Genomic DNA, 21072 nt, shown 5'->3' on the forward strand with positions numbered 1-21072 from the left:
CAGGCAGAAAGAGCAGGATGTCACTCACAGTAAATGTCTCTCTTCACTAACCAAAGGACAAATCTTATCTACAGTAGTTACTCTTTTCATAGGAAAACCCACGATCCAGAGACTTCAACACTTCCATATATGTCCACAGGAACTGAATGAGCTCCAAGGCCCTAAATATTTAAAAAAATCAAGACCAGTGTCCCGGATAGACCACTAGTTCTCATAAAACTAAACAGGCAAATTCAGTATGAAAGTATGTACTTCCCATAGGTCAATAAATGCAGCACTGAGGCATTAATGATGGGCTTATACGTGTATAAGTATAAATTCAAACATGTACCACATTTACATGACTACAGTACATTTAAACATGGCAAATTGACAGTTCTGAAATGAACTATTTTGACATTGTTTTAGAATAATACATTGTAAGGAACAGATTCAGAAAAGGGCAACATTTTAAGAAAAAGGGAATGTAAATGGTGACATAACGTGACATGCATCAATCTGCTCAGACAACACAGATGTCAGAACGGGTAACAGTATATCTTGGTTGTCATCATTGCTTCTCAGGACATTACACAATCTAACTGCTCTCATATCCTTCATTGTCTCTCCTCACAACAATTTTGGTTCATTACATAGAAGAACACAGGATCCTTGAAACAGCAGACCCCAAAACACTTGTACTTGTAACACTTCAGAAATGGAAGCTTTTCAATAGTCAGGATTCTTCAACCCTGCCTGTGTTCTAAACCATAGGATTCTTCAACCCTGCCTGTGTTCTAAACCATAGGATTCTTCAGCCCTGCCTGTGTTCTAAACCATAGGATTCTTCAGCCCTGCCTGTGTTCTAAACCATAGGATTCTTCAGCCCTGCCTGTGTTCTAAACCATAGGATTCTTCAGCCCTGCCTGTGTTCTAAACCATAGCATTCTTCAACCCTGCCTGTGTTCTAAACCATAGGATTCTTCAGGCCTGCCTGTGTTCTAAACCATAGGATTCTTCAACCCTGCCTGTGTTCTAAACCATAGGATTCTTCAGGCCTGCCTGTGTTCTAAACCATAGGATTCAAGTTCAAGCTGAGAATAAAAGTAGAGCTCTTTAGTGACGACTGTCTGGAACACATCTAGTTCATGATGTGTTCGTTCACACCTTGTTTTTATGCTTCCCCTAGCTTGTAAAAAAGCAGGGTATAACATGCAACCACAGCATAGCTGTTTTCACCATCTCAACACCATCCCTCATTCAGTTGGCACACTAATAGTGCATAAAGCTCTTCATGGTTGTCCAAAATTCAAATGCTCATTAGCATGTTCACAGTGTCCCCCAGTCTCTCTAATGACATCATCCCAGTCACATAACAGCACAGGTCTTAGTTTTAGTCTTCTGGAAGTCTGACACCACCGTGGGCAGGTCAGGTCTGCTGTGCGAGATCCTCTTGGTGGTCCTGGAGGACTTGTTGCGTTTGACGTTCTTGTTGCCCTTGTTGACGCAGGCCAGCGTGGCCACGTGGAAGAGGTCTCTGACGCTGTTCTCAGACTGCAGAGACGAACACTCCATGTACGGAGCACTGATCTGCTTGGCCATGTTAGAGCCCTGAGACAGAGAGGAAACAACACTGAAATCAGTCAGGACCTCTGCCTATTACAAATTGTTCCCAGCGCTTTTAATACTGGATCATGTTTAAGTCCATAATCTTGAATGACATTTAGAAAGACATGACACCCACCTGATCATAGGACACTGGGGTATGGCCAGAGTGAGATTTGGTAAAAAGGTCAGTGCGTAGGTCTGACTTGCACCCCACCAGCAGCATCTTGGTGTTGGGACAGAATTCCTCAATCTCTCCTTTCCACTATACAGAGGAAAGAAAAGGGAAAGCATTAGTCCGAGACTGGGGCCCTATTGAGTGGGGTTCGAGAGCAAAAAAGCTTGGTTGGATTATGTTCTCTCCAGGGGAAGAATCTCTAACTGGACCCTACTCCTCTCAGCTGGCACAATACTGAGCCAGGTCAAAGGGCACTGAGACCCACAATAGCCGCGTCTGGGATCTGGGAGACCATGTGTGAACAAGGCCGGTTAGACTACTACTGAGCCTCACGTGAGTTTGTTTTCACATTCCTCCCCGCCACCTCTCTCAATGGTAGAACCCTAGTTCTAGTCCCCCCTCATTGGTACAGTCCTAGTTCTAGTCCTATTTCATTGGTACAGTCCTAGTTCTAGTCTCCTCTCATTGGTACAGTCCTAGTTCTAGTCTCCTCTCATTGGTACAGCCCTAGTTCTAGTCTCCTCTCATTGGTACAGCCCTAGTTCTAGTCCTATTTCATTGGTACAGTCCTAGTTCTAGTCCCATTTCATTGGTACAGCCCTAGTTCTAGTCCTCTTTCATTGGTACAGTCCTAGTTCTAGTCTCCTCTCATTGGTACGGTCCTAGTTCTAGTCTCCTCTCATTGGTACAGCCCTAGTTCTAGTCTCCTCTCATTGGTACAGCCCTAGTTCTAGTCTCCTCTCATTGGTACAGCCCTAGTTCTAGTCTCCTCTCATTGGTACATCCCTAGTTCTAGTCTCATCTCATTGGTACAGCCTTAGTTCTAGTCTCCTCTCATTGGTACGGTCCTAGTTCTAGTCTCCTCTCATTGGTACAGCCCTAGTTCTAGTCTCCTCTCATTGGTACAGCCCTAGTTCTAGTCTCCTCTCATTGGTACGGCCCTAGTTCTAGTCCTTCTTGTACGTCCTAGTTCTAGTCCCCTCTCATTGGTACAGCCCTAGTTCTAGTCCCCTCTCATTGGTACATCCCTAGTTCTAGTCTCCTCTCATTGGTACAGCCCTAGTTCTAGTCTCCTCTCATTGGTACGGTCCTAGTTCTAGTCTCCTCTCATTGGTACAGCCCTAGTTCTAGTCTCCTCTCATTGGTACGGTCCTAGTTCTAGTCTCCTCTTTCATTGGTACGGTCCTAGTTCTAGTCCCCCTCATTGGTAAAGCCCTAGTTCTAGTCCCCCTCATTGGTAAAGCCCTAGTTCTAGTCTCCTCTCATTGGTACGGTCCTAGTTCTAGTCTCCTCTCATTGGTACAGCCCTAGTTCTAGTACCCCCTCATTGGTAAAGCCCTAGTTCTAGTCCCCCCTCATTGGTAAAGCCCTAGTTCTAGTCTCCTCTCATTGGTACAGTCCTAGTTTTAGTCTCCTCTCATTGGTACAGCCCTAGTTCTAGTCCCCCCTCATTGGTAAAGCCCTAGTTCTAGTCTCCTCTCATTGGTACAGTCCTAGTTTTAGTCTCCTCTCATTGGTACAGCCCTAGTTCTAGTCCCCCCTCATTGGTACAGCCCTAGTTCTAGTCTCCTCTCATTGGTACAGCCCTAGTTCTAGTCTCCTCTCATTGGTACAGCCCTAGTTCTAGTCTCCTCTCATTGGTACATCCCTAGTTCTAGTCTCATCTCATTGGTACAGCCTTAGTTCTAGTCTCCTCTCATTGGTACGGTCCTAGTTCTAGTCTCCTCTCATTGGTACAGCCCTAGTTCTAGTCTCCTCTCATTGGTACAGCCCTAGTTCTAGTCTCCTCTCATTGGTACGGTCCTAGTTCTAGTCCTATTTCATTGGTACGGTCCTAGTTCTAGTCCCCCCTCATTGGTACAGCCCTAGTTCTAGTCCCCCCTCATTGGTAAAGCCCTAGTTCTAGTCTCCTCTCATTGGTACAGCCCTAGTTCTAGTCTCCTCTCATTGGTACGGTCCTAGTTCTAGTCCTATTTCATTGGTACGGTCCTAGTTCTAGTCTCCTCTCATTGGTACAGCCCTAGTTCTAGTCTCCTCTCATTGGTACGGTCCTAGTTCTAGTCTCTTCTCATTGGTACAGCCCTAGTTCTAGTACCCCCTCATTGGTAAAGCCCTAGTTCTAGTCCCCCCTCATTGGTAAAGCCCTAGTTCTAGTCTCCTCTCATTGGTACAGTCCTAGTTTTAGTCTCCTCTCATTGGTACAGCCCTAGTTCTAGTCCCCCCTCATTGGTACAGCCCTAGTTCTAGTCTCCTCTCATTGGTACAGTCCTAGTTTTAGTCTCCTCTCATTGGTACAGCCCTAGTTTTCAGCAGAATTACGTTTTTCAGGGGTCACTTGACCCAGAAACACAAATGGAGGCTTTTCTAGAGAGGGTCAAGGGGACTGAATGAAAATGACATTGGGACAGGCCATTGTTTACCAGTTCAAGAGGAGCCGAGGCAGCTTATCTTCCAGAACAAGAGTCCGCTATATCACCCCAAAACACTCACCTTCTTCAGTACACTGTCCAGGGTCTCTGGTCTGCTGATGTCAAAGCAGATGAGGACTGCATCAGAGTCCGGGTAGGAGAGAGGTCGCACATTGTCATAGTATGCAGAGCCTGCAATTCAAACATGTCACCATGTTGTTAGTCAAGTAAAAGTGGGTCTGTGGTAACTGGGTCACGGTACTTCCTCAACTTCCTGTAAGTTAACCAACATGTATCTTTCCATAGATGCGTTGATTTAAACAACGACAATGTTATTTGCAGAGATTGATCAAGCTGCAGTGGTTCCCATTCCAAACAAGAGTAGAAACAAAGTTACAGAATCCAACTAATACAAAATTCTATGAGGTATTTTACCAGTGAAATACACACTTGTGACGTACATACTGCACACTAAACAATCTGTAACATAACCTCATGTCCTGAAGGGTTTCCTGGGACAAACGTGTGTAGTGTGGAATGCAGAGAATCTTTAGGGCTGTTGAAGCTCTGTGGTGGACTGGGTCAGGTTGCATCCCAGGTAAAGAAACCAAACCAACACTAATGTCTGGAAGTTCCCATCTCCCCATTGTGCCTCTGTGAAAAATGGTGGGGATTTTCTAGTTTCCCACAGTAGGGTGGTCTTAGAGTTACAACATGAGGGGGCTCTTCTCCTCACACAGGTTCTATATTACCTTTAATCCAAACTGGCTGCGTGAAAACACCATATCTCACACATACAGTCTCTACTGTAGGAAACAGCTTCTCATTCTCAGAAAGGAGATTTGTGTAATTGTCTAAGGGTTCCATGCCAAAGGGCTTTTCCCTTTAGAATACAAAGCCATGTAGAATAACCTAGGTTCCTGAATTGTGCCATTGAATTCTAAAGAATGCGGGGTTAAAGTCTGCTATTTCACATCATGACTTGAAGTCATAACAATCACTCAAAACCTGATCCATTACTTCTGAAGCTGGCTTTACAACGCCTGCCCCCACCCAAACCAGAAATGTTTTGATTCACAAATGGAATCCAGATGGTCCCACTCTGGACCAACACACGGACCAAAACACCAACCATCACCATCTGTCTTTTTCAATTTTCACTCTAATTTACCTAAACACAATTAAACTCAGTTTGAATTCTCAGGAGTAAACTTCGGTACCAGTGGGCCCATTTGAATATTTGGACACGGTAGAGTGCCTATAAATCATATGCTGTGGTATGACATGGATGCCCCTCCCGACACATTTCTCCACGAACAAATTCACACCAGCAGATGTAAACAATGCAGAAATATTTTCAAGTCTGGCGAGTCAGATTTCTTATGTTAAACAAACAGCCTTGAGGCCCCTATTTTCATAGCCCACCTTAAGGTCTGATAAATGGCTCGGCCAGAACACGTGAGGGATTTGGAATGTTTAAAACTCTGGTATGAAGGATTTTCCATGGGAACATTAAAATAGTGTTGTAGGATTGAGTTGATAAAAATGGGGGAAACCTAACAGACTAAGACATTTTAGGCTCGAAGTACAGTAAATGTATCTGTCGCTGTGAGACGTGAGGAAAAGTGTACATGACAAAACAACGACATCAAACTAATCTTAAGGCATCTTTCCTCATTCAACGTACAACTCATCGATCAGATAGGTGGGTTAGGGGCTCCAGAAATACAGGACACCAATCCAAGTCAATGCACATAACGATTACATACAGTAATAAGTCATAGTTGTGCTTATAGGAGAGTGATGGGAAATCTCCATGAGGATATTTCTCAAGGGGGTGGCTATAACCACTTCACTGACCAATGACATGGTCAGATCACTGGCATTCCACTGGGGGGGAATTCCTCTACTAAACACATTGATCCACATACAGGAGTCCCATGCATTTCTAATGACCTTTCAGCTAACTGTGTTAGTTATTCTCAGGTGCTATTCTTCATGCAGGTTGCTCCAGAAAGCTGTAAAATAATGAGTAGGGTACTATGTGATGAGGAAGGAGCTAGACAAGATCATCAGGGTAACCCTATATTTCAGTGAACTCACCAACTGATGTAGGATCTTAATTTGAGCTAGTTTTCTACAGCAGAAAAAAATTATCGGCAACAGGAAATGTGAATTATTATGTAGATTGTAATCAATGGACATTTTTGTAGTGGTTGATACATTTTTCATAAGGGAAAACCAAGTCTGACATTTCAAAGTGTAAATTACAAACTTCAGAAGTCTTTTTGATACACATTTTAAATTTCCTGCATAGCTGTTCTCCTGCAACAGAGTGATCAAATTAAGATCCAGCATCTTTACTGATATCCCTAGGAGAGATAAACTACTGTACATAGCATGTGCAGTATAACGAGGCTACCATGATATGGAATGATGTTCAATTAATCACTAGAATAGATGTCTACTCTCTTAAGAAAACTAGCACAAGTCTAAGTGGACTACATGTGCATTATAAAGTAGAGAGAGAGAGGGTGGCAAAGTGTTGGAGGTTCTTTACCCATTATACATAGTTGTGTTGGAGGCTCTTTACCCATTATACGTAGTTGTGTTGGAGGCTCTTCTCCCATTATACGTAGTTGTGTTGGAGGTTCTTTACCCATTATACGTAGTTGTGTTGGAGGCTCTTTACCCATTATACGTAGTTGTGTTGGAGGTTCTTCTCCCATTATACGTAGTTGTGTTGGAGGCTCTTCTCCCATTATACGTAGTTGTGTTGGAGGCTCTTTACCCATTATACGTAGTTGTGTTGGAGGCTCTTCTCCCATTATACGTAGTTGTGTTGGAGGTTCTTCTCCCATTATACGTAGTTGTGTTGGAGGTTCTTTACCCATTATATGTAGTTGTGTTGGAGGTTCTTTACCCATTATACGTAGTTGTGTTGGAGGCTCTTTACCCATTATACGTAGTTGTGTTGGAGGTTCTTCACCCATTATACGTAGTTGTGTTGGAGGTTCTTCACCCATTATACGTAGTTGTGTTGGAGGTTCTTCACCCATTATACGTAGTTGTGTTGGAGGTTCTTTACCCATTATACGTAGTTGTGTTGGAGGTTCTTTACCCATTATACGTAGTTGTGTTGGAGGTTCTTTACCCATTATACGTAGTTGTGTTGGAGGTTCTTTACCCATTATACGTAGTTGTGTTGGAGGCTCCTGACCCATTATACGTAGTTGTGTTGGAGGTTCTTTACCCATTATACGTAGTTGTGTTGGAGGTTCTTTACCCATTATACGTAGTTGTGTTGGAGGTTCTTTACCCATTATACGTAGTTGTGTTGGAGGCTCTTTACCCATTATACGTAGTTGTGTTGGAGGCTCTTTACCCATTATACGTAGTTGTGTTGGAGGTTCTTTACCCATTATACGTAGTTGTGTTGGAGGTTCTTCACCCATTATACGTAGTTGTGTTGGAGGTTCTTCACCCATTATACGTAGTTGTGTTGGAGGTTCTTTACCCATTATACGTAGTTGTGTTGGAGGTTCTTTACCCATTATACGTAGTTGTGTTGGAGGTTCTTTACCCATTATACGTAGTTGTGTTGGAGGCTCTTCTCCCATTATACGTAGTTGTGTTGGAGGTTCTTTACCCATTATACGTAGTTGTGTTGGAGGTTCTTTACCCATTATACGTAGTTGTGTTGGAGGTTCTTTACCCATTATACGTAGTTGTGTTGGAGGTTCTTTACCCATTATACGTAGTTGTGTTGGAGGCTCTTTACCCATTATACGTAGTTGTGTTGGAGGCTCTTTACCCATTATACGTAGTTGTGTTGGAGGTTCTTTACCCATTATACGTAGTTGTGTTGGAGGTTCTTTACCCATTATACGTAGTTGTGTTGGAGGCTCCTGACCCATTATACGTAGTTGTGTTGGAGGTTCTTTACCCATTATACGTAGTTGTGTTGGAGGCTCTTTACCCATTATACATAGTTGTGTTGGAGGTTCTTTACCCATTATACGTAGTTGTGTTGGAGGTTCTTTACCCATTATACGTAGTTGTGTTGGAGGTTCTTTACCCATTATACGTAGTTGTGTTGGAGGCTCTTTACCCATTATACGTAGTTGTGTTGGAGGTTCCTTACCCATTATACGTAGTTGTGTTGGAGGTTCTTTACCCATTATACGTAGTTGTGTTGGAGGTTCTTTACCCATTATACATAGTTGTGTTGGAGGTTCTTTACCCATTATACATAGTTGTGTTGGAGGCTCCTTACCCATTATACGTAGTTGTGTTGGAGGCTCTTTACCCATTATACGTAGTTGTGTTGGAGGTTCTTTACCCATTATACATAGTTGTGTTGGAGGTTCTTTACCCATTATACGTAGTTGTGTTGGAGGTTCTTTACCCATTATACGTAGTTGTGTTGGAGGTTCTTTACCCATTATACGTAGTTGTGTTGGAGGTTCTTTACCCATTATACGTAGTTGTGTTGGAGGTTCTTTACCCATTATACGTAGTTGTGTTGGAGGTTCTTTACCCATTATACGTAGTTGTGTTGGAGGATCTTTACCCATTATACGTAGTTGTGTTGGAGGTTCTTTACCCATTATACGTAGTTGTGTTGGAGGTTCTTTACCCATTATACGTAGTTGTGTTGGAGGCTCTTTACCCATTATACGTAGTTGTGTTGGAGGTTCTTTACCCATTATACGTAGTTGTGTTGGAGGATCTTCACCCATTATACGTAGTTGTGTTGGAGGCTCTTTACCCATTATACGTAGTTGTGTTGGAGGCTCTTTACCCATTATACGTAGTTGTGTTGGAGGTTCTTTACCCATTATACGTAGTTGTGTTGGAGGCTCTTTACCCATTATACGTAGTTGTGGTACTCCAATTTCCACATGAGACTCGTTTGTGATAACAATAAACAACACTATCATGTATCTCAAAATGCTCCACCCTATCCACAAGGTTATCAAAACAATTCCACCAAATCTACGTTATCACACCATCATGTTGTGATGAGAGGGAGGGGATTGCTGGTCCAGTGGAACTCCTTAGATGTGTGGTGAGGACTGGTGTGTGTGTGTGTGGTGAGGACTGGTGTGTGGTGAGGACTGGTGTGTGTGTGGAGAGGACTGGTGTGTGTGTGTGGTGAGGACTGGTGTGTGTGTGTGTGGTGAGGACTGGTGTGTGTGTGTGTGGTGAGGACTGGTGTGTGTGTGTGTGGTGAGGACTTGTGTGTGTGTGGTGAGGACTGGTGTGTGTGTGTGTGGTGAGGACTGGTGTGTGTGTGTGTGTGGTGAGGACTGGTGTGTGTGGTGAGGACTGGTGTGTGTGTGTGTGGTGAGGACTGGTGTGTGTGTGGTGAGGACTGGTGTGTCTGGTGAGGACTGGTGTGTGTGGTGAGGACTGGTGTGTCTGGTGAGGACTGGTGTGTCTGGTGAGGACTGGTGTGTGTGGTGAGGACTGGTGTGTGTGGTGAGGGCTGCCCTGGTGTATCAGCCCTGGTGTGTCAGCCCTGGTGTGTCAGCCCTGGTGTGTCAATAATGGTGTGTCAGCTCTTCCTGAAGCTGTGGTGTAATCACTGAGTCGTGTCCTGGACAGACCCAAGGGACGCCACAATCAGCTTAAGGTCACAGAGCAGAGGAGAGGCTGCCCAACGCACTCCCTCACCCCTCTCTACACACCCCTCTTCACCTAGCCCAACACACTCCCTCACCCCTCTCTACACACCCCTCTTCACCTAGCCCAACACACTCCCTCACCCCTCTCTACACACTCCTCTTCACCTAGCCCAACACACTCCCTCACCCCTCTCTACACAACCCTCTTCACCTAGCCCAACGCACTCCCTCACCCCTCTCTACACACCCCTCTTCACCTAGCCCAACGCACTCCCTCACCCCTCTCTACACACCCCTCTTCACCTAGCCCAAAGCACTCACTCACCCCTCTCTACACACCCCTCTTCACCTAGCCCAAAGCACTCCCTCACCCCTCTCTACACACCCCTCTTCACCTAGCCCAACGCACTCCCTCACCCCTCTCTACACACCCTTCTTCACCTAGCCCAAAGCACTCCCTCACCCCTCTCTACACACCCCTCTTCACCTAGCCCAAAGCACTCCCTCACCCCCTTACTACCCCCTCTCTACACACACGTCTCCACCCAGCCCAGAGGACTCCCTGACTGGCAGGTAGCCTGGTGGGTACGACCGTTGGACCAGTACCTGAAAGGTTGCTGGATCAAATCCCCGAGCTGACAAGGTAAAAATCTTATGTTCTGGGCAAGGCAGTTAACCCACTGTTCCCCGGGTGCTGTCAATTAAGGCAGCCCCCCGCCCCGCTCTGATTCAGAGGGGTTGGGTTAAATGCGGAAGACACATTTCAGTTGAATGCATTCAGTTTTACAACTGACTAGGTATCCCCCTTTCTCTTTCCCCCTACTACTACCTCTCCTCCCAGAGCAGTACACAGACCCAGGGAGGCAGAGCAGCCCGATTACCCAACCAGTCCAGGCTGGAGGCATCCGTAACTGTAGTTTAGCAGGTAATTACCCCCAGACCTGGGGCTGGGTTAAGGTTAGATCCCCCAGACCTGGGGCTGGGTTAAGGTTAGATCCCCCAGACCCGGGGCTGGGTTAAGGTTAGATCCCCCAGGGTTAAGGTTAGATCCCTCAGGGTTAAGGTTAGATCCCCCAGACCTGGGGCTCGGTTAAGGTTAGATCCCCAGGGTTAAGGTTAGAACCCCCAGACCTGGGGCTGGGTTAAGGTTAGATCCCCAGGGTTAAGGTTAGAACCCCCAGACCTGGGGCTGGGTTAAGGTTAGATCCCCCAGACCTGGGCCAGGGTTAAGGTTAGATTCCCCAGACCTGGGGCTGGGTTAAGGTTAGATCCCCCAGACCTGGGCCAGGGTTAAGGTTAGATTCCCCAGGGTTAAGGTTAGATTCCCCAGGGTTAAGGTTAGATTCCCCAGGGTTAAGGTTAGATCCCCAGGGTTAAGGTTAGATCCCCCAGACCTGGGGCTGGGTTAAGGTTAGATCCCCCAGGGTTAAGGTTAGATCCCTCAGGGTTAAGGTTAGATCCCCCAGACCTGGGGCTGGGTTAAGGTTAGATCCCTCAGGGTTAAGGTTAGATCCCCCAGACCTGGGGCTGGGTTAAAACCTCTTAAGGATTCGCCGCTTTTTTTCAATTTTCGCCTAAAATGTCATACCCAAATCTAACTGCCTGTAGCTCAGGACCTGAAGCAAGGATATGGATATTCTTGGTACTATTTGAAAGGAAACACTTTGAAGTTTGTGGAATTGTTTTTGTACCATTATCTTTGAAATGCAAGAGAAATGCCATAATGGCCAGGTGCAATTTAGATTTTGGCCACTAGATGGCAGCAGTGTATGTGCAAAGTTTTAGACTGATCCAATGAACCATTGCATTTCTGTTAAAACTGTTGCATCAAGACTGCCCAAATGTGCCTAATTTCTTTATTAATACATTTTCATGTTCAAAATGGTGCACTCTCCTCAAACAATAGCATGGTATTCTTTCACTGTAATAGCTACTGGTAATTGGAGTTAGATAAACAAGAATTGCAGTTAGATTAACAAGAATGTAAGCTTTCTGCCAATATCAGATATGTCTATGTCCTGGGAAATGTTCTTGTTACTTACAACCTCATGCTAATCGCATTAGCCTACGTTAGCTTAACCGTCCCGTGAATGGGACACCGATCCCCCCAGACCTGGGGCTGGGTTAGATTGTGCAGACCTGGGGCTGTGTTTGGGTTAGATCCCCTGGGGACCTCTATATGGGATTCCTGTTGAGTGTGTGAGGCTGAGGGGGAGCGGCTTTATAAAACAAATAATGCAAGACGGCCGGCCAGGCCAAGCTCTCAGAGTGAAAATGTGTGTATGTTGGCCAGGGGAAAATAAGGGTCTCTAATTTCGTTACCGCCCTTTAGATTTTCTCTCCTCATAGACAGCTGAAAGAAGGTTTCATAAATGAAGTACAAATCTAGTCCTACAGACTGAGGCATACAAAACAGGTGCCAATGCAAGGTTTGCCTTTATTTCAGAGTGCACAGGACAAAAATGTATGTCAGTAAGTAGCCTATGTTGATTTCACAAGACTGATGTACAATTCTATACACACCAGTGTTTGAGTTCCCACATTGTCAGGTGTTCAAGGGTGTGAGGGTCGTTTCAGATGTAGGCTAATGCTGGTGGTGTACAAAAGGTTTCCAGAACTGTTATCCGACTCCTATCTACCCCTTTTCCACATTCCAGAGAGGCAGCGTCAGACCATTCCTCTGAAGGGGCTGGCAGTTACTGTAAAGGACATCATGTGGCCAATACTGCATATCAGGATTTCATGCTTGTCTTCTGTTGTAGAACACTCTAGATGTTTCACGCCTGGTATTTATTAGCTACAGCATGTATGACAGTGACGCAGGTTTTCAGAAGGGTAATAATGTGCAGTGGGGACTCACCTGAAGTGTCCCACAGACGGAGTTCAACTCTCTGCGTATCGATTTCAAAACTGGCCGTGTAGTTCTCAAACACCGTGGGAACGTAGCCCTACAAATGAAAGAAAATGGTGATATCCATGTTTAGACGTAGAAAGAAAAGTTGCAAGCTGATTGATAACACATAATAATCATGTAAAAAAAAAAGCCAACTATGTCACATAAAACTCACCTCAGGAAATGAATCTTTTGCAAACACATTTAGTAGAGCGGTTTTCCCACATTCACTATCACCAACGACAACTATTTTACATTTTACGCTTGGATTTAAATCCATTTTGTAATGATTTGTGATATTGTCCTCCGTTTTTCCATAAAATAGAAAGTGTCCTAAAGAAGAATAAAGTCGGGATCAACAGAATATCCGAACGTTCTGGATTCCCAAGAATGATGAAGGGCGGACTGCATCAGCCAGCTGCACAGAATCATCTATCCTGGATGAGAACGTCGCGACGGGAAAGTAACTTCAAAAATGTAAAAATAGAAAACCTTTAAATAATTAATATGATCCCTTAGGAGAGTGAAAGACTGTGACATCCAAGTAGCGTCCCGTCCTGTATCCGAGAGCTCTAGACCCTTTATAAGACTCAACGGTCCTCAGCCTGGAGTTTGTAGGAGTTTGAGGATTCTCTCCTATTTCTAGTCAGAGAGCGAGGGCGTTGCGCAAGTAGGTCGAGCACTCATGTATCAGACCCGTTTTTCATTTGAGGAGCTGTAATACATATTTGTTTGACAGTGAATTACACAATTTCTGATAAATAATATTAAAGGTCCTATAGTAATTATAATGTTATTGCAATAAAACATTATTTTGCAGTAGGTGTAAGTCAGAATATAATCTACAAACATAAGTAATAATTTTGTCATCCTTTGGAACCTGTAATGTATTCGCATTAGTTTTATTGGTGTTTATTGGACTTTGAATGAACTGTCTGGAATGAAGTCTCAATATTTGTATTTATTTGCTTTTTATATTTATAACCACTTTAAAGGGGTTGAGGGGTTGAAACTAATGCACTCTCCTTTAACGACTGTAGTACTGAAGCCAATGACATGTTTGTCTGCAATGCATATCAATAACCTTGAGAGGGATAAAAACAGCTGGAGTTATGCATGGGTGCTGAGAGGGGAGAGTCTCCCCCACTATGCTGCCATATTGATGTGAAGCAAACACAACAGGAGACTCAGTAAACTCACCTTAATTGTGACTTGAGAGGAGTTACAATCAGCGCTGCGGTATCTTTGGTAGCAGGTATTTAAGATGATATCTCTCCTTGAAGAAGTGGACCATGCAGGGCAAGTAGAGTACATTGTTTTCAACACAGCTTCATAATGTAGAATTATGAGTCCTTTCGACTCACCGCTCACCGCAAAGTAACACTCAATAACACTGTTGTTGTGTGTTGATGGAGTGTTGCTGTATTGTGGTATGTGATAAGGACCTAACGCTGTAAAAGCTCCTGGGCTTCACTGTAAAGGAACATGGTCTTGCATAGTAATGAAGTGATTTGAAGCAGTCAGCTTTTCCTCTGAGGAAAGCTATGACTCAAGCTTCTTTCACATTCTGATTGCTTTTCTGTCAGGTTACATACTAGGACTTGCTAAGAATCAGCACTTTTTGATGACAGTTTTTTCCTCCCTGAGAGCCTCCATTGTGTGGTCAGAACACATTCTGTGGAACACAAAGGGATTTTGACACAGAACAGCCTTTGTTGTTATCGGTAACCTACCAAGATAGAGGACACCATTGTAGTTTACTGAATTAATGGAAAACTCTCTCTCTCTGATAGTGTCCTAAAATGTGAGTATACTACACACAGATTCAGTGCCATGGATGAAAGAAGCATTTCCATGTTTGTCACAAGGTATCTTTTGTGAAATAGACAAAACATCCAACACTCACTGACCTTTTGACTTTGGCTCTTACATAAGTCATGAAGCTTTCAGTTAATACGTAGGTCCTATAATGTGAATACGGATGTGAGCCTCTACTGTCCACAAGTTCATTGACAACTATCTTTGGCCCAGATCACAGGTCTCAAAAGATGGACTCCTTTGCTTTATCAGCTGGAAGTCTGGACTTGGGGTGAAAGTTTTCCAGGATTTGGGGCTAAACTGTACTCCAAATAAGTCATTCATATGACAACAGTGAATGCTTACAACCAGAAATGTGAAAGAAATTCATAGAACTGAACAATTACAAAAGTTCTTGTCATCAATCAATGCCAATGACTTTCAAATGTATATGCATTGTAAACAACTAAAATTCTATTGTCCAGGTTCATGTTGTTGCCAGCACTGCACACATCTCTATGAAAACAAAACCTCACACTCCAGCCACAACTCTGTCTGGGAATGCTCCAGTGGCTGAGCTTGACCCAAGACAGCAGCCTCCCTGTATTCACACTGAACAAAAATACAACGTCAACATGCAACAATTTCAAAGATTTTACTTAGTTACGGTTCATACTGTATAAGAAATCAGTCAATTGAAAAAAATGTATTAGGCCCTAATCTATGGCACATGAGGTTGGTGGCACCTTAATTGGGGAGAACAGGGTCGTGGTAATGACTGGAGGGGAATCAGAAGAAAATCATCAAACACATGGTTTGATGTCATTCCATTTGCTACGTTTCAGCCATTATTATGATCCGTTCTCCCCACGACAGCCTACTGTGATCTATGGATTTCACATGACTGGGAATACAGATATGCATCTGTTGGTCACAGATACTTAAAAAAAAAAGTAGGGGCTTGGATCAGAAAAACAGTCAGTATCTGGTGTGACCACCATTTGCCTCATGCAGCGTGACACATCTTCTGCGCATAGAGTTGATCAGGCTGTTGATTGTGGCCTGTGGAATGTTGTCCCACTCCTCTTCAATGGCTGTGTGAAGTTGCTGGATATTGGCGGGAGCATCCGAAACATGGTCAATAGGTGACATGTCTGGTGAGTATGCAGGCCATGGAAGAACTGGAACATTTTCAGCTTTCAGGAATTGTGTACAGATCCTTGCAACATGGGGCCATGATTTATCATGCTGAAACATGAGGTGAAGGCGTCAGATGAATGGCACAACAATGGGACTCAGGATCTCATCACGGTAACTCTGTGCATTAAAATGATCATCAATAAAATACAATTGTGTTTATTGTCCATAGCTTGTGCCTCCCCATACCATAACCCCACCGCCACCATGGGGCACTCTGTTCACAATGTTGACATCAGCAAAGTGCTTGCCCACACAACGCCATACACACTGTCTGCCATCTGCCCGTTACAGTTGAAACTGAGATTAGTCCATGAAGGGCACACTTCTCCAGCGTGCCAGTGGCCATTGAAGGAAAGCATTTGCCCATTGAAGTCGGTTACGACGCCAAACTGCAGACAGGTCAAGACCCTAGTTAGGATGACAAGCACGCAGATTAGCTTCCTTGAAACAGTTTCTGACAGTTTGTGCAGCAATTCTTCAGTGGTGCACACCCACAGTTTCATCAGCTGTCCAGGTGGCTTGTCTCAGACCATCCCACAGGGAAAGAAGCTGGATGTGGACACAAGGTGCACTTGTGTAATGATGATGCTGTTTAATCAGCTTCTTGATATACCACACCTATCAGGGGGATGAATTATTTTGGCAAAGGAGAAATTCTGACTAAAAGGGATGTAAACATCTTTGTGCACAACATCTGAGAAAAATACGTTTTTTGTGCGTATTGAACATTTCTGGGATCTGTTATTTCAGCTCGTGAAACATGGGACCAACGCTTCACATGTTGCATTTATATTTTTGTTCAGTATACATATTACGAGCCAATAACTCTCCTGTTTACTCTACCAAGCACCAGCACCAGGGCCTGTTCTGGATAGTTTAGAAAGTCCATGACCGGTCGGGTGGGAAGTCAGTAAAAAACCCTGTCATTGGAATTACACAGCGTGGCCCTAAACACCAGGACCTAAAACTCAGTGTTTGACAAAAATAAATAAATGATAAAATAATGTATCTTTTAGACAAAAGATACATTATCCTGGTGTTTAGGGCCACGCTGAGAAATCATCAGAGCGAGGGAAACAGCGCCCCTCTGTCTCAGTATGGGTAGCCCATGTATCTGATGCTGTCTGGACAGGGAAACAGCGCCCCTCTGTCTCAGTATGGGTAGCCCATGTATCTGATGCTGTCTGGACAGGGAAACAGCGCCCCTCTGTCTCAGTATGGTTAGCCCATGTATCTGATGCTGTCTGGACAGGGAAACAGCGCCCCTCTGTCTCAGTATGGGTAGCCCACGTATCTGATGCTGTCTGGACAGGGAAACAGCGCCCCTCTGTCTCAGTATGGGTAGCCCACGTATCTGATGCTGTCTGGACAGGGAAACAGCGCCCCTCTGTCTCAGTATGGGTAGCCCATGTATCTGATGCTGTCTGGACAGGGAAACAGCGCCCCTAAGTCTCAGTATGGGTAGCCCATGTATCTGATGCTATCTGGACAGGGAAACAGCGCCCCTCTGTCTCAGTATGGGAAGCCCATGTTTCTGATGCTGTCTGGACAGGGAAACAGCGCCCCTCTGTCTCAGTATGGGTAGCCCATGTATCTGATGCTGTCTGGACAGGGAAACAGCGCCCCTCTGTCTCAGTATGGGTAGCCCATGTATCTGATGCTGTCTGGACAGGGAAACAGCGCCCCTCTGTCTCAGTATGGGAAGCCCATGTATCTGATGCTGTCTGGACAGGGAAACAGCACCCCTCTGTCTCAGTATGGGTAGCCCATGTATCTGATGCTGTCTGGACAGGGAAACAGCACCCCTCTGTCTCAGTATGGGTAGCCCATGTATCTGATGCTGTCTGGACAGGGAAACAGCACCCCTCTGTCTCAGTATGGGTAGCCCATGTATCTGATGCTGTCTGGACAGGGAAACAGCACCCCTCTGTCTCAGTATGGGTAGCCCATGTATCTGATGCTGTCTGGACAGGGAAACAGCACCCCTCTGTCTCAGTATGGGTAGCCCATGTATCTGATGCTGTCTGGACAGGGAAACAGCACCCCTCTGTCTCAGTATGGGTAGCCCATGTATCTGATGCTGTCTGGACAGGGAAACAGCGCCCCTCTGTCTCAGTATGGGTAGCCCATGTATCTGATGCTGTCTGGACAGGGAAACAGCACCCCTCTGTCTCAGTATGGGTAGCCCATGTATCTGATGCTGTCTGGACAGGGAAGCAGCGCCCCTCTGTCTCAGTATGGGTAGCCCATGTATCTGATGCTGTCTGGACAGGGAAACAGCACCCCTCTGTCTCAGTATGGGTAGCCCATGTATCTGATGCTGTCTGGACAGGGAAACAGCACCCTTCTGTCTCAGTATGGGTAGCCCACGTATCTGATGCTGTCTGGACAGGGAAACAGCACCCCTCTGTCTCAGTATGGGTAGCCCACGTATCTGATGCTGTCTGGACAGGGAAACAGCGCCCCTCTGTCTCAGTATGGGTAGCCCACGTATCTGATGCTGTCTGGACAGGGAAACAGCGCCCCTCTGTCTCAGTATGGGTAGCCCACGTATCTGATGCTGTCTGGACAGGGAAACAGCACCCCTCTGTCTCAGTATGGGTAGCCCATGTATCTGATGCTATCTGGACAGGGAAACAGCACCCCTCTGTCTCAGTATGGGTAGCCCATGTATCTGATGCTGTCTGGACAGGGAAACAGCACCCCTCTGTCTCAGTATGGGTAGCCCATGTATCTGATGCTGTCTGGACAGGGAAACAGCACCCCTCTGTCTCAGTATGGGTAGCCCATGTATCTGATGCTGTCTGGACAGGGAAACAGCACCCCTCTGTCTCAGTATGGGAAGCCCATGTATCTGATGCTGTCTGGACAGGGAAACAGCACCCCTCTGTCTCAGTATGGGTAGCCCATGTATCTGATGCTGTCTGGACAGGGAAACAGCACCCCTCTGTCTCAGTATGGGAAGCCCATGTATCTGATGCTGTCTGGACAGGGAAACAGCACCCCTCTGTCTCAGTATGGGAAGCCCATGTATCTGATGCTGTCTGGACAGGGAAACAGCACCCCTCTGTCTCAGTATGGGTAGCCCATGTATCTGATGCTGTCTGGACAGGGAAACAGCACCCCTCTGTCTCAGTATGGGTAGCCCATGTATCTGATGCTGTCTGGACAGGGAAACAGCACCCCTCTGTCTCAGTATGGGTAGCCCATGTATCTGATGCTGTCTGGACAGGGAAACAGCACCCCTCTGTCTCAGTATGGGTAGCCCATGTATCTGATGCTGTCTGGACAGGGAAACAGCACCCCTCTGTCTCAGTATGGGTAGCCCATGTATCTGATCCTGTCTGGACGTAACTGAGCTGTCTGTCTGAGCTCTGGGTGTATCTGATGCTGTCTGGACAGGGAAACAGCACCCCTCTGTCTCAGTATGGGTAGCCCATGTATCTGATGCTGTCTGGACAGGGAAACAGCACCCCTCTGTCTCAGTATGGGAAGCCCATGTATCTGATGCTGTCTGGACAGGGAAACAGCACCCCTCTGTCTCAGTATGGGTAGCCCATGTATCTGATGCTGTCTGGACGTATCTGTTCTGTCTGATGTATCTGATGCTGTCTGGACAGGGAAACAGCACCCCTCTGTCTCAGTATGGGTAGCCCATGTATCTGCTGCTGTCTGGACGTATCTGATGCTGTCTGGTTATCTGATGCTGTCTGGGTGTATCTGATGCTGTCTGGACAGGGAAACAGCACCCCTCTGTCTCAGTATGGGAAGCCCATGTATCTGATGCTGTCTGGACAGGGAAACAGCACCCCTCTGTCTCAGTATGGGTAGCCCATGTATCTGATGCTGTCTGGACAGGGAAACAGCACCCCTCTGTCTCAGTATGGGTAGCCCATGTATCTGATGCTGTCTGGACAGGGAAACAGCACCCCTCTGTCTCAGTATGGGAAGCCCATGTATCTGATGCTGTCTGGACAGGGAAACAGCACCCCTCTGTCTCAGTATGGGAAGCCCATGTATCTGATGCTGTCTGGACAGGGAAACAGCACCCCTCTGTCTCAGTATGGGTAGCCCATGTATCTGATGCTGTCTGGACAGGGAAACAGCACCCCTCTGTCTCAGTATGGGAAGCCCATGTATCTGATGCTGTCTGGACAGGGAAACAGCACCCCTCTGTCTCAGTATGGGTAGCCCATGTATCTGATGCTGTCTGGACAGGGAAACAGCACCCCTCTGTCTCAGTATGGGTAGCCCATGTATCTACTCCTGTCTGGATGTATCTGATGCTGTCTGGATGTATCTGATCTGTCTGGGTGTATCTGATGCTGTCTGGACAGGGAAACAGCACCCCTCTGTCTCAGTATGGGAAGCCCATGTATCTGATGCTGTCTGGACAGGGAAACAGCACCCCTCTGTCTCAGTATGGGAAGCCCATGTATCTGATGCTGTCTGGACAGGGAAACAGCACCCCTCTGTCTCAGTATGGGAAGCCCATGTATCTGATGCTGTCTGGACAGGGAAACAGCACCCCTCTGTCTCAGTATGGGTAGCCCATGTATCTGGTGCTGTCTGGACAGGGAAACAGCACCCCTCTGTCTCAGTATGGGAAGCCCATGTATCTGATGCTGTCTGGACAGGGAAACAGCACCCCTCTGTCTCAGTATGGGAAGCCCATGTATCTGATGCTGTCTGGACAGGGAAACAGCACCCCTCTGTCTCAGTATGGGTAGCCCATGTATCTACTCCTGTCTGGATGTATCTGATGCTGTCTGGATGTATCTGATGCTGTCTGGGTGTATCTGATGCTGTCTGGACAGGGAAACAGCACCCCTCTGTCTCAGTATGGGAAGCCCATGTATCTGATGCTGTCTGGACAGGGAAACAGCACCCCTCTGTCTCAGTATGGGAAGCCCATGTATCTGATGCTGTCTGGACAGGGAAACAGCACCCCTCTGTCTCAGTATGGGTAGCCCATGTATCTACTCCTGTCTGGAGTATCTGATGCTGTCTGGATGTATCTGATGCTGTCTGGGTGTATCTGATGCTGTCTGGACAGGGAAACAGCACCCCTCTGTCTCAGTATGGGTAGCCCATGTATCTACTCCTGTCTGGATGTATCTGATGCTGTCTGGATGTATCTGATGCTGTCTGGACAGGGAAACAGCACCCCTCTGTCTCAGTATGGGAAGCCCATGTATCTGATGCTGTCTGGACAGGGAAACAGCACCCCTCTGTCTCAGTATGGGTAGCCCATGTATCTGATGCTGTCTGGACAGGGAAACAGCGCCCCTCTGTCTCAGTATGGGTAGCCCATGTATCTGATGCTATCTGGACAGGGAAACAGCACCCCTCTGTCTCAGTATGGGAAGCCCATGTATCTGA

The 21072-nt window shown here is 46.0% G+C and overlaps 1 protein-coding gene across 1 annotated transcript; it reads right to left on the minus strand.

The window, feature by feature from the left end:
- Positions 1–289: 289 nt before the first annotated feature.
- Positions 290–13329, minus strand: LOC106582404 (rho-related GTP-binding protein RhoE). The gene is made up of 5 exons (XM_014165494.2): positions 12869–13329; positions 12661–12748; positions 4253–4362; positions 1724–1849; positions 290–1590 (listed from the first exon to the last, which is right to left on the minus strand). Exons 1-5 carry the CDS (start codon positions 12971–12973, stop codon positions 1348–1350), a joined length of 672 nt encoding a protein of 223 aa, XP_014020969.1. The 5' UTR covers positions 12974–13329; the 3' UTR covers positions 290–1347.
- Between the last annotated feature and the right edge of the window lie 7743 nt (positions 13330–21072).

The sequence above is a fragment of the Salmo salar genome, chromosome ssa21 (assembly GCF_905237065.1).
Source record: "Salmo salar chromosome ssa21, Ssal_v3.1, whole genome shotgun sequence".
NCBI lineage: Eukaryota > Metazoa > Chordata > Actinopteri > Salmoniformes > Salmonidae > Salmo > Salmo salar.